We start from the raw sequence: 11,917 nt of genomic DNA, 5'->3' as shown, positions 1-11,917 counted from the left end.
GGAAAAGACTACGCACAAGACAGGTAGATCTAGAAGGGTCATGTTGATGATGGGTGAAGGGTTCATGGAAGCTGTGGTTGTCCTGGTTTACCGCGACTAGCGCACGAACAAGAAGGTGGTTGGAAAGTTGCTAGGGGTGTGTTCCAGATCTCGAGCGACGGCTGAGTGGTCAACAACTTCCTCTGGACTGGATGTGACTTCCGTGACGCACGTTGTGAAGACGGTGATGGGTAGTTGTGCGAGTGTATATGGGCGGTCCGAGTCGTGCGAATGACAAGGATAGTCCAATGAATGGTGGCTAGGTGAACGTACGTGTGCCACCCTTCTGGCGCGGTGCGCGTCGGTTGGGATTGGTCCAAAGCGGGGGAAGCTTTTTGCTTCGAAAGTGGATGAGCCTTGTCCTTTACGGGATGCTGTGGGTTGGCGACAGTGAGGGCAAGTGGCACAGGTTTATAACCTCGTGACCCATAGAGTCCAACAATTTTTTGCATATCCCCGTCTTCGTGACGGTTTCCTTTTTCTGTCAATTTCTGGTGTTCGCCCCACAGCTACGACCGTTGGATAGATACTCTATTATGTGCCACCAGATTGTACTACGATTTGTCCGTTGATACAGATACCCATCATAATATCATAATAATTTGAAACAGTCAAACTAAGGAGATATGAAGGTGTACTACAAAGATGTCAAACTGATAGACGTGATGATGATCATATAGCATAACCGTACACCATGCCTTCGCTGCGGCTGTTGCGAGACAACTTGTAAACCTCGACCTTCTCGTAAGGGTCAGACTTGTGTGGAAGTGTGGGAACTCGCGCTGGAGTAGGCGGTGTAACAGTCACATGCATCACAGGAAAGACCTTGGTGGAAGCAAGACCAACAACCGTCGGACAGGAAAGGGAGTCAGTCAAGTATTCCCCCGAACTCTCCTTGCTCCGTGGAAATCCCGAGAACCACGAGTGGCGAGCATCACGATCGTTGCTGCGGTGGACACGCACGATGACAAGCAAGAGTATGCCGAGCACGGTGATCATGACCACGAAGACGAAGATTATCATGATAATGGTACCTTGAAGATTGTAAAGATGAGTTACAGGAGATTTTGGATGTGCGATATCTTACTAAGGCTGAATGAGGTGGACATCGATGAACAGTAGTGTTCTCAGCAAGAGTAAGAGCAATGAGATGGACGTCAAAGCGAATGAGTGTGCGCAAAGGAAAGAATGCGACAAGTAGCGAATCTGCAAAGTGAGTTGTTCATTTTTGAGTCGACGTAAGTAATAGCTTATGCTAGGGGTTTGGTCTGATTCAGAATCTCAAAGTGTTGTTGACCTTTATTTGGAAGTGGCTGGCAATGTACTGTTCAGGTGCTTGGCAGCAAGTAGCAACAGCACGGACGCGTTCATCTACTTAATTATTTTTTATTTCTAGATACCATTTTACTGGTCTCTGCATCGACGGGCTCAGCCCAGCAGTAACAATGGACACGTTATTTGGCAGGAAGAAAGCACGTCCCCGCCAGTCTTCGGTTTCAGGTCGTGATCTCTCCGAGCATTCTGTTCCCTATGACAAACTTGCTCCTGCCTCTCTGGTCCCAATGCCTGTCGGAACCGTGTCTCAAGGTTTGCGGGGCACACCTTCAAATCCGGTTATCTCAGCTCCCCTCACGAACCCCACTCTCACTCACAACGGCACTGAGATGAATTACAGTCACTTCACTGTTTATCAGCGTAGCAGACTTGACCGGGATCGGGCCAACACTTCCCGACCAGATTCCAGTTTTAGTGCAGCAGACTCCTCCACCCTTTACAACGATTCTGTGGCTTCGTTCACCACCGGAAAGCGACCCAAGACTCCCACCCATAAACTTCGCAGAAGTGAAGCATCCGGTTCATCTGGCAGACGTAGTCCAAATGGTGCCGATTTTGGCTCAATGCCTCTCCCAACTTCACCAGCCGTATCTCACTCTTCTCTTCGACCTGGCTCCTCTACGCCTTTTTCATCGGAAGCTGAGCGCGCTTCTCGCTTCTCGAGTTCCGATACTCACTCCAGCCATTTGTCGAATTTTTTCCATAAACCTCATTCGAATCAGGAGGAATTTGTCTTACCCCGGCCAGAGAGAGACGAAGATATTGAAGCTCTCTTTGAACACGTATCAGTGACTCGCGACCTCCCTCCGGTGCACAAACTCACCATTGAACAGAAATGGCAGTTGGTATATGGTGCAGAACAATTGCGATGGCAGGAGGAAAAGACTCGAGAGGAACAGGCTCGGAAGCAGGGTGATTCAGGTGCAGCAGGCTCTCTTGGCGAGGGAACACCAGACTGGTATATCAGGAAATTCCTCGACAACACCATCACTTCGAAACAGGCCTCAAGTGTCTGGGTATCTTTGAAGAGTCATGAAACAAGGTGGGAGGTTAGTTTTTGTGTTGTAATAATTGATAACCTTGGTCTATTTAGCTGGCTTGAACGCTTTATTGAGCTCCAGGGCGCTTCCGTATTAGCGCAGGCGCTAATGCACATAAGTCGTAAGGGTGCCAAGAGGTAACACCGTGGTTTTGGGCTCAAGTTCCTTTCACTAAAGCTTCGCTTAGACTTCAATCTGACACCGCCCTTGAGGGTGAGATTGCCAAGTGTTTGAAGATCATCTTCAACAGTGCTGTATGTTTCTTTTTCGTTTGTTCGTCATTGTTCATTGGGCTCAGATCCTCGCGGGTGCTTTAGTCCAGAGTGCGCGATGCTATGAAGTTGAATGGTGTCGTCACTCAAATCGCGTCTTCTCTCAATTCACCTCATCTTCCAAATCGCAAAGTGATTTGCGAAGTTCTCCTCTCCATCATCCACTCCGGCACAGACCCTCTTTCATTAGTATTTCCAGCTTTAGAAGCCCTAAGTGGCGCCAATGGCGAGACAATCGGATATTATGATTATTGGTTTAGGTCTCTTGAGAGCGCACTCCTGGGCAGGGGCAAGATGGGAAGTCTGGTCGGAGCTAGCGAGGAAGTTCGCAAAGGCGCTGGACATGACAATTCCCTCGCAGACTATGCAGTAAGTATGCTTTACTTGCGTTCCAGCTGAATTATTAATCTGTCTACAGTCGACCAATCTTTTCGTGATTGTTCATATCATGGACGCCATAGAAGACCTGGACGTAAGGTTGCACCATCGCTCGTTAATGGACTCTGCTGGTCTCCAGCGCATCATTGCTCTATGTCATGAGATTGGTACTGAGCCCATGGAAACACAGCTCGCAGAACTGCAGGCCATACTGGAAGAAGATGAGCAACAACTGCGGGAGCGGTACGACCAGGAAATACTTCGTGACCTGAATAGCGCTGAAGACATTTGGAATGCCCTTCGTCACAAAACGGAGAGCACAGGTGCTAAGGAGTACTTCCTTTCTATGATGCGACATCTACTACTCATCCGAGAGGAAGGTCCTGATATGATGCGCCTCTATCAGTTACTCGACTCGCTGGTCACGGACGTGGTTATGGATGGAAAACTTGCCACCGCAGAGAAGAGACTTGGGCACACAGTTCAACGGCTTATTGGCCATCTAAATGATGCCCAGCGATATCAGGATGCCATTCACGAGGCTGCGGAAGCTCGTTCTCAAGCTCTGCGTCTAAAGCTCGAGAAGGAGGCCCTTGAAGAGGAGATGTCACAAGGTTCAGACGGTCTCGTCGGTCATCTTAAGGCACAGGTCGCTCTCCTCGAACAGAAGCTTGGCTCTCATCGGGAAACCACGAAGCGTCTCCAAGGACAACTCGAGACGCAGAAAGCTGGGTATGAAGAACAAATCGCTCAACTGGAAGCTCAAATCTTGGAACTGTTCAGAATGCTAAGGGAGGTTGGCAAGGGCTATGAGAAAATCCTCGACTCTAGTTCAGGGACCATGGACCGGAAGACCCTAATAGAGACCCTGAACAAGCATCTCGAGCGAACCAAAACCATCGGCATCCTTGAGGGGCGCGGCAAGAAAACGAACCATGACAAGCAGGAGGACGGTGAAAACGACGAAACAGACCAATCGGACGATGACGCCACTCCTCGAAAGTCTGATGTACGACGAGGCGCTAATGGTTCAAGAGGTCGATCGCAACCTTCCAAGGTTGTCCGGATATCTGGGGTCCTTAACGGCCACGAGTCGCAATTCATGGATGCTGATGAGGCGGATGAACGGGCGCAAATTAACCATCAACTTGTAGCGAATGCCAAATTTGTATGATCTTTTCATTAGCAACGCTTGTAAATACTCATTGGTGCTGTACAGTTATCGCCTGAAGATGGTGCCGTCGCCAGTCCTCGGAGTATTAATCGCTCACCCAGGCGTACAAATCGTCTGATACAAGGCGATGACACACCATCACTACCCCGTTCACACCGCGCCAATAATCTTCTCGCGCCTCAGCGCGACACCGCACTTGATTACAGTGATTACGAGTCATCACTACGCGAAGAGCATGATGTGGAGAGCGAATTTGGTCAATCCACACGTAGTGGATTCACCGCCTTGACTGATGATACCCAACCTACTTCTGTTGGCTCGGACGGGTCTTCAGAAGTGCCCCGTGGACCCACTGCTGTGTCCTTTACTGAACAGCTTGCTAGAAAACTACAATCCCGGGGTCGATTCCCATCTGTCTCGGAGGGTAGTACAACGCCATCTCCACTCGCCTCCCTCGCTGAGGAGTCTGACGTCGCTCCTCCTCCTCCTGCCCCTCCGCCGCCGCCGCCAGTACCACCGAAGGACGATGACGAATCAACCTCTCCTCCCCCTCCCCCTCCTCCGCCTCCTCCGCCACCCCCTCCTCCGCCTCCTCCTCCTCCTCCGCCACCGCCACCCCCTGGGTATCTTCCTGCTCTTCCAACTTTTTCTAATGCCCCGCCCCCGCCACCACCTCCACCTCCACCCTCTTTCCTGAAGGGTGCTAATTCTACCCCAAGTTCTGCACCTAGTTCAGCTCGAGCATCCATGCTCCTCAGTGCAAATCTCAATGTCCTACTTTCTGCTCGCAAAGATATGCCGTTTGCACCTAGTGCCAAGATGAAGCAATTGCAGTGGGACAAGCTTCCGCAACAGCAAGTTGGCAAGACACTTTGGAAAGACGAAGAACCTGAGAAAGAGAAAGTAATGCTCGCCAAATTACAATCCGACGGAGTGTGGATGGAAATGGAGGAAGACTTCAAGGCCAAGCAGTTGATGATCAATCTCATGGGTGTGTTCTCTTTATTATTTCGTCATTTTGGTTGACATCCCCCGGAAAGCTCGACAGAGGCAAGCCGAATTGAAGAGTGTCCTTGACCCACAGACAAAGAAACGGGTTGGTGAGTTCTCGGAGTGCCAGAAACCTTTGGACGTACCACTTAAATCTTCTCTTACAGAGATCCTTATACAGCGGGTGAAGAGGATGGAACCTGAGGAAATTGCACGTCGCATACAGCAATTCGACCAGGAGATGTGCTCTGAAAATTTCTTGAGCGAGCTCAAAGGCGTCCTTCCCACCCCAGAACAGGTGCGACACTTACTAAATGTTTGGGCGTTGTGCTAAGTCATGTTTAGATTGGCAAACTCAATGTGTACCGTAACGCCGAGCCTGAGGAACTGGCTGGATTACACCCTTCCGACCGGCTCATGGTCAAACTCATACAAATTGACCGTCTTGGCCCCCGCATAGAGGGTATGCTTTACAAGTCCAAGTTCGAGGAACAGTGGCTACTCCTGGATGACGTATGTAGTTCTTTATTGGGCATTTTAAGCCATTCACCGCCATCACATAGGGCGCAAGGAAGGTGGGCGAAGCAGGAGATGCTTTACTGCATGCCAAGCACTTCAAGGAAGTTTTGAACGTAGGATCTCAGCCGAAAGTGTTATTTTGTCTAAAATACGTTTGCAGCTCATCCTCATGATTGGCAACTACATGAACGGTACAGGGATTAAAGGAGGCGCTTTCGGCTTCAGAGTGAGCAGTATCAACAAGGTAGATCTCAATCTTACGTCCTTTCAACTCGACTAAATTTCACTGCAGCTTGTCGACACTAAATCCGTCAACAATACCACACTTCTCCACTTCCTTGAACGGACAATTCATAAACATTTTCTAAGTATGGAAGAGTTTTTAGACGAGCTCGCCAAGCCCGCAGAGGCCTACCGAGGTTTGCGCCCGCTGTACAAGAAACCTAGATTGACTGACATAACTCACTCTAGTGAATACTCAGGATATTCGAAAGGATCTTGCCGAACTCCGGGAAGGTTTAAAACGTATTCGCCAAGAGTTAAATGACTATCATACCGACCTAGCACAAAATGACGGGTTCAGTAACCAAATGTGGACCTTTGTCGGAAAGGCAACATCGAGGCTAGAGTACCTCGTCGATGATGTAAATCATGCGGAAACCACATTCACGGAGGTGGTCAAGTATTATGGCGAGGATGAAAAGAACATAACATCACCGGAGTTTTTTGCGGTTTTCAAGACTTTTGTCACCTCTTACAAGGTCAGTGGTCCCGACATATTGGCGCAATGAGGTCACCAAGTGTTTTGCAGAAATGTAAGATGGAGAACCAAACCGCTGCTGAGGAGAGGGCTGCGGTTGAGAAGCGGAAGCAAGCTATGGCAGAAACAAGGCAATTGCGCCAGAATGCCAAGGATGCTGGCGCACACGAGGAAGATGAATCGGTTCTGGACAATTTATTGGAGAAGCTGCGCAATGGAGACACGGTTACACGTCGCGCAAGAAGGGCTCGTCAGAAACCGGACGCTAGGCCTCTGGTACATCCACTTGACACTACCGTTGACGTCGCGAAAGGCATGCTGGCTGCTCTCAAAGCCGATGGCTTTGGGACGTCGATGCCTTCGTCACCTACCGTCTCTTCTGCGCCACGACGGCGGACGCGGAGAAGGACTGACCTTGGTGGCGTTGACTCGCAATCTACCCTTATGTCTCCTGCAGTCAGTTTACCAGATCTACCCAGCAGCCCAGACGTAACAGTGGAATCGAATTTCTCGGACCTGCCATAATTCCTCCATCTGCTCTCGTTAGATGTTTCTTTATCTGTATCGTATCTGCTTGCATTAGTCTTCGCTCACCACGCATCTCACTGATTCAAGGACTGTTTGTTTGTCAATGTTGGATCCCATAAAGTTGAACTTTCAGAATTCCAAGTCCTAAACCATTCTCTTCACGACTCCACGTACTCCATATATAAGATACCCTTCGAACATGATACCTTCCGCTGGACGCATGATTTTCTCTTTTCTGTTTCTCGTTACGTTTCACGTGCATACAGCTCAGTCCGACAACACGGCTTTAGGAATAGAAATAATCCGCGCTCACTTTCAGGGGGCTGGTTTGGTGCCATCCCTGTTGGCGAACTTCACTCCTTCTGCGCTTCTAACCGCAACGTACGGCGGTGTTGGGATCGTGACCCCAGGTCAACTTCTTTCAAAATCTCGTAAGTGAACTCTATTCGCCATAGCATGTTGTTCATCCCCGCGCCAGAGACGCAAACTGCTCCAAACCTGACTATCACGCCCGCCAACATTACAACCTTGTTGAATGGGAAGTACACTGTTGTGATGGTGGATGCCTGGGCTCCAGGGTATAATGACCCGCGGGGTCAGATTTGTCACTGGGTTGTCAACGGGGTAACCATACAAGGTACGAACACGCTCCTAACTGCATCTGATATTTCGAGATTGACGTGGTGTACATCGGTGCAGACCACTCTGTATCAACGCGCGGAAGTGTGGAGGTAGAACAGTACAGGGGTCCAACACCACCATCCGGGAGTGGGGCACATCGGTTACTATTTGCTTCTTCCTTAAAAGGAAACCTAATTCTGACGATCCTTGCTGCTGCCTGCACAGTTATGTTATCTTACTATACGCTCAACAGTTCCCAACCGTCCCTCCGCCGCAGGGGTTCCCTATCCAAAGCAATGATCCAGGATTTTGCCGCCTCGCGGATTATGTCAAGGTGTGGTCACTTTCCTCGCGTGTAGATCCATTATTAACAGAACACTCATAAGGTCTCAAACATTGGACCACTTATTGCAGTATGCATTCTATGAGTATTATTTCTCCTGCCGCTAATCCTTTGATAAGGGAACCTACTTCACGGTCGAGGAAGGGACGGCTACTTTTACACCCTCTCCTACGTCTCCCGTTGTGACATCCACTCTCCTGGCTTCGGGGTCCAGTGATCCGTCAAAATCTGCTAGCACAGATGTTCAGCACAATGGCGCATTCTCGTCATCAAGCAATTACTTGACCATTTTTCTCGCACCCTTTTTGTGGCTTGTAGCGTTGTAGTTTTTTTTACCCTCACTTGATCACTCGATGTGTACAAATCATATGAATCATAAATTATCATGAGTAGGACAGGATATCCAAGCTGAGATGACGTCTTAAAGCAACACAGCCACTAGCTTCCAAATCTTTCTCTCGCCTGTAGGGGGTGCAGATGAGTACCAAGATACCATGTCGCTATTGATTTTGACTGGAAGTGACTACACTCACCGCATCCTGTGCCATGTGCACATAACCAGCATAACCATCGGTATACTTCCCCAACTCCCTGCCTTTGCTGGCTCCCAAGCCTACCCCTTGTGCATAAATGTTTGTTTGACTGTAACGCGCGTTTCAGCAGCGACAAGCCATAAAGCAAATGACACATACATTGGATCCACCCTGCCTTCGCCATCAGTGCCCAGCCCAGAACCTTCCTTCCAACCCATTATTTTTAAGAGTTTGTTGCCGACATTTGTTTCATCCTGCCCAGGATTGACTACTGGCGGGGGTGAAGGAGGCGGGGGCGGGCCTTCAACGTGTCGTCTCTTCTTACCGATTGCATTGCCAATATTGTCGGGTAAAGGTACATCGGGCTGGTTATGCATAATACGTCGTTCTGATGCTCGATCACGATATTTGGGCTGTTCAGGAGCCTTGTCGGCGGCCTGACGAGCAGCTACAGCTTTCTGCCGGGCAATATCTCTCAGATTAGCGTCCTTGAAATTCTTCTGTATGATAGGATGGATGGATTGTAAGAGAGAAATCGTCAGCTCATTCTGAAAATACTGCATTAACAAGAGGCGCGCCTTGTGGAGACCGGACTCCTTATTGTGACGCTTCAATTGATCAAGGCTCTTGAACTGTCGGGCGCAAAGCAAGCATGTCAATGCAGTGGTATCAGAGAACTCGAATTCTGTTTCAACAGGTTCTGGAGAAGGTGCTCTGGATGGTACTGTTGAGACCACCGTCGGTGTCACAACAGCTGGGGGATTGGCCTGTGGAACCTGAATGATCAGCTGCCTGTTCTTCGTGTTATAACACATCCGCAAACCAGTGCATTGGCATTGGGGCCATCCTTAAGTTCTTCTTGAACCTGATTCCATTTCTGGATATTGCTCACGGTCTAATGCGAGGACCGAAAATCACAATTTTATGGCAAATGATGCAGGAACAAACGAACCTTCTTGCTTGTGATGAGTGGAGCAACCATCTTTGACGCGGTCACTGCCACAAGACAGATGTTAATTCTCATACCCAAATACTTGCAGAGAATATATGGAAGAACCTTTGCTATCGTCGTTGGAGGTTGCTGGCTCAACGTCATCTTCGTCAGCAGCGAAGTCTTCAGCAGAAAAACCAAGGGATAGCTGTCCCGGAGCCTTTGCTGTCGATAAGGAAGCATTTAGCTTACTTCCAAGGGCACCTCTGTTAAAATTGAGTGTGACAGGTTTATCCGAGATGGGCAGTACGGAGGGTGCAGGAGGTTTGTTCAAGGCATCATCTACTTCCCTAGTTAATTAGTGAACGAGAAAGGAGTTCGCTGGCGTACCTTTCTTCTTCCTTTCCTTCTTCTCCTTGACGGGTCCAGTCAAGGGTTGAACCTGGGGTTGTGCAGGTTCTTCCACTTTGAACTCCAAAACAGCGACCATGGCAGATTCATCCCAATACTTTACAAACGCGCCTTCAACTCCGCCTAAGTTGATAGACGACGGAATTGCAGTTTCGTCGCGCAGCATATGATCAACTGGTTGGAATGAGTATTGATGAGCAAACGAAGCGGCGACCGGCTTGTCGGAGATTCGAAAGCCTGAAGGGTGAATTTGAGGAGACATGCTCGTGGCCAGCACTGAAGCTGCAGACTGTAAAAGAAACTAGGATCAGAAACCAAAACTTTATCACTCTTCGTCGCGTTACCTGATTGTCAATAAACTCAACAAATGCAAATCCGAAGCTGGCCAACGTGACCCTATCTTTAATGAGGACAATCCGTTTCATGCCTTTAGCTCCGTTTTTCCCGGGTCCTGCTGAATTCATCATTGCCTGAGCAATCGCTTGCGGCCCCGACAGCGGATCTAGACCGCGGAACAGTAGCACTGGCCCTTGGGTATTGCCAATGTCACGCGTGCCATCGTTCATGTTCTGGCGACCACGGGCTTTGTCGGGCAAAGCACTTTGAGAGTAGTCGATCTTGACCCGTCGACCATTGTGGGGAATGCCGGTCTCAAGCGCCTTATAGAATGTAGCTGTCGCTGAAGCGCCGTGCGAGGCAGGTGGAGGCACTTGAATAAATGGAAAAAGGGGATCCACATATGCACGCGCATGTTCAACACTCGCGAACTGGGCAAAGCCGAAGCCCTTTGAGATACCTTCAAAAATTCAACGGCCACAAACGTCAATGCACGGCATGAATATGAATACGAATGGGCAAGTGCCTGTTGATCTGTCTCTTATTATGGTGACCGTTTCAATGTTGCATCCATTGTTCGACAGGTATGCCTGCAGCTAAAGTATAGCATAGATTCAGCTCGGTACTCGAAGATATGTAAAGTGCGTCGACAAACATCCGCCTCAGAAAAGTCAGGATCCAGTCCTAGGAAGATGACGTGGGGGCTGGGTTCGCTAGGGACCAGACGCTTTTTGCCTTGAAAGCCTTTCTGGTGCCGGTCGTCGTGAGAATGATCATAGTCCTGTGGTCTGCCCTGAGACTGTTGATGGTAGGGGGTCTCGTAGCTGGGTTCTTCGTAGGTATTACTCGCGTCGTATCCCTAATGAGCATGAATGAGAACAGGAATAAGTTTAACAGAAGGACCACGCACGCCATTGTTGAATTTCCTACGCTTCCCATCCCCGTAGGAATCATCATCCCTTCCTCTACTTCCTCTGTCAGTAGTCCATGCTCCACTGTCACCCCAGTTGTCCTTTCCTTTATCCCAGTCACGGTTATAAGCCATGGAATAAAAAGAGTTGACACAGATGCGCTTTAAAGATGATGAAAGTCAAGAAGTAAAAGATAATTCAGTGAGCAACCTTCGCAGCGGACAGAAACAGCTGCGGCCAAACAAACCACAACAACACCACTCCTTACTTCAATCTACGACCATGGCCGTACCCAGTGAGTAGTGATAATTGAACAATACTTGGACAGATGCCTGACAGCTCATAATCGATTCAAGGCTTTTTGAAGGTTTGGACGTATTCTTGAACTCATGACACATGCTTTAACACGCCATATAGGTTGATCCCGCAATTGAAAGATGGAACCGTATGGTCAGTCGGGTTCAACCGTGTGCCTCTGTCTTTCTCAACTTTCTCTGTTTCCAGCGTGAAGATGCGTATAAGCATTTCAGATTTACCCCACGGACAACCTGGGTCGCGATGTGTGGGTTCGTACTCGTGCCCGGGGCGATCTGTTACCTGGCAAGCAAAACACACGTACGTTACCTTTTACATTTATTGTGTCATTTGCTTATGTGGTTATTGCAGTTGAAATGGAGTTGGGCAGGAAAGCGAAAAGGGGAGGCACTGGCACAGTCATGATTTCTACCCCATATCGCATTCTCTGCATAGCTCGTTCCGTGACATGGATACTTCGTAAATCACAGATTTCTATCAA

At 49.0% G+C, this 11,917-nt stretch overlaps 5 protein-coding genes across 5 annotated transcripts; 3 read left to right on the top strand and 2 right to left on the bottom strand.

Annotated features, from left to right (window-relative positions):
* Nucleotides 1-711: 711 nt before the first annotated feature.
* DEU56DRAFT_908894 (uncharacterized protein) lies at nt 712-1,148 on the bottom strand (the record flags this gene model as incomplete). The annotated part of the gene is made up of 2 exons (XM_041357041.1): nt 712-1,073; nt 1,127-1,148. 2 exons carry the CDS (start codon nt 1,146-1,148, stop codon nt 712-714), a joined length of 384 nt encoding a protein of 127 aa, XP_041212363.1.
* Nucleotides 1,149-1,403: 255 nt separating this feature from the next.
* On the top strand, nt 1,404-7,133 carry DEU56DRAFT_54590 (uncharacterized protein). The gene is made up of 14 exons (XM_041346735.1): nt 1,404-2,416; nt 2,468-2,551; nt 2,602-2,668; nt 2,732-3,055; nt 3,105-4,232; nt 4,284-5,229; nt 5,279-5,338; nt 5,396-5,526; nt 5,574-5,741; nt 5,792-5,860; nt 5,908-5,991; nt 6,040-6,166; nt 6,219-6,508; nt 6,559-7,133. Exons 1-14 carry the CDS (start codon nt 1,485-1,487, stop codon nt 7,030-7,032), a joined length of 4,884 nt encoding a protein of 1,627 aa, XP_041212362.1. The 5' UTR covers nt 1,404-1,484; the 3' UTR covers nt 7,033-7,133.
* A 101-nt stretch (nt 7,134-7,234) lies between these two features.
* Nucleotides 7,235-8,325, top strand: DEU56DRAFT_908892 (phosphatidylethanolamine-binding protein; the record flags this gene model as incomplete). Its single annotated transcript, XM_041357040.1, has 6 exons — nt 7,235-7,466; nt 7,514-7,672; nt 7,735-7,816; nt 7,882-7,990; nt 8,043-8,069; nt 8,119-8,325. 6 exons carry the CDS (start codon nt 7,235-7,237, stop codon nt 8,323-8,325), a joined length of 816 nt encoding a protein of 271 aa, XP_041212361.1.
* Nucleotides 8,326-8,355: 30 nt separating this feature from the next.
* On the bottom strand, nt 8,356-11,376 carry DEU56DRAFT_781156 (uncharacterized protein). The gene is made up of 12 exons (XM_041352017.1): nt 11,121-11,376; nt 10,866-11,069; nt 10,737-10,806; nt 10,219-10,670; nt 9,854-10,163; nt 9,590-9,805; nt 9,485-9,528; nt 9,356-9,427; nt 9,111-9,299; nt 8,692-9,032; nt 8,533-8,641; nt 8,356-8,461 (listed from the first exon to the last, which is right to left on the bottom strand). The coding sequence occupies exons 1-12, from the start codon at nt 11,253-11,255 to the stop codon at nt 8,438-8,440; spliced, it is 2,166 nt and encodes a 721-aa protein (XP_041212360.1). The 5' UTR covers nt 11,256-11,376; the 3' UTR covers nt 8,356-8,437.
* A 192-nt stretch (nt 11,377-11,568) lies between these two features.
* DEU56DRAFT_729294 (uncharacterized protein) lies at nt 11,569-11,841 on the top strand (the record flags this gene model as incomplete). Its single annotated transcript, XM_041348091.1, has 2 exons — nt 11,569-11,736; nt 11,788-11,841. The coding sequence occupies 2 exons, from the start codon at nt 11,569-11,571 to the stop codon at nt 11,839-11,841; spliced, it is 222 nt and encodes a 73-aa protein (XP_041212359.1).
* Between the last annotated feature and the right edge of the window lie 76 nt (nt 11,842-11,917).

The sequence above is a fragment of the Suillus clintonianus genome (genome assembly GCF_016758775.1).
Source record: "Suillus clintonianus strain FC179 chromosome Unknown DEU56scaffold_11, whole genome shotgun sequence".
Taxonomy (NCBI): domain Eukaryota; kingdom Fungi; phylum Basidiomycota; class Agaricomycetes; order Boletales; family Suillaceae; genus Suillus; species Suillus clintonianus.
The sequence above is the reverse complement of the archived record's forward strand: the minus strand, read 5'-3'. Positions and strand labels throughout refer to the sequence as shown.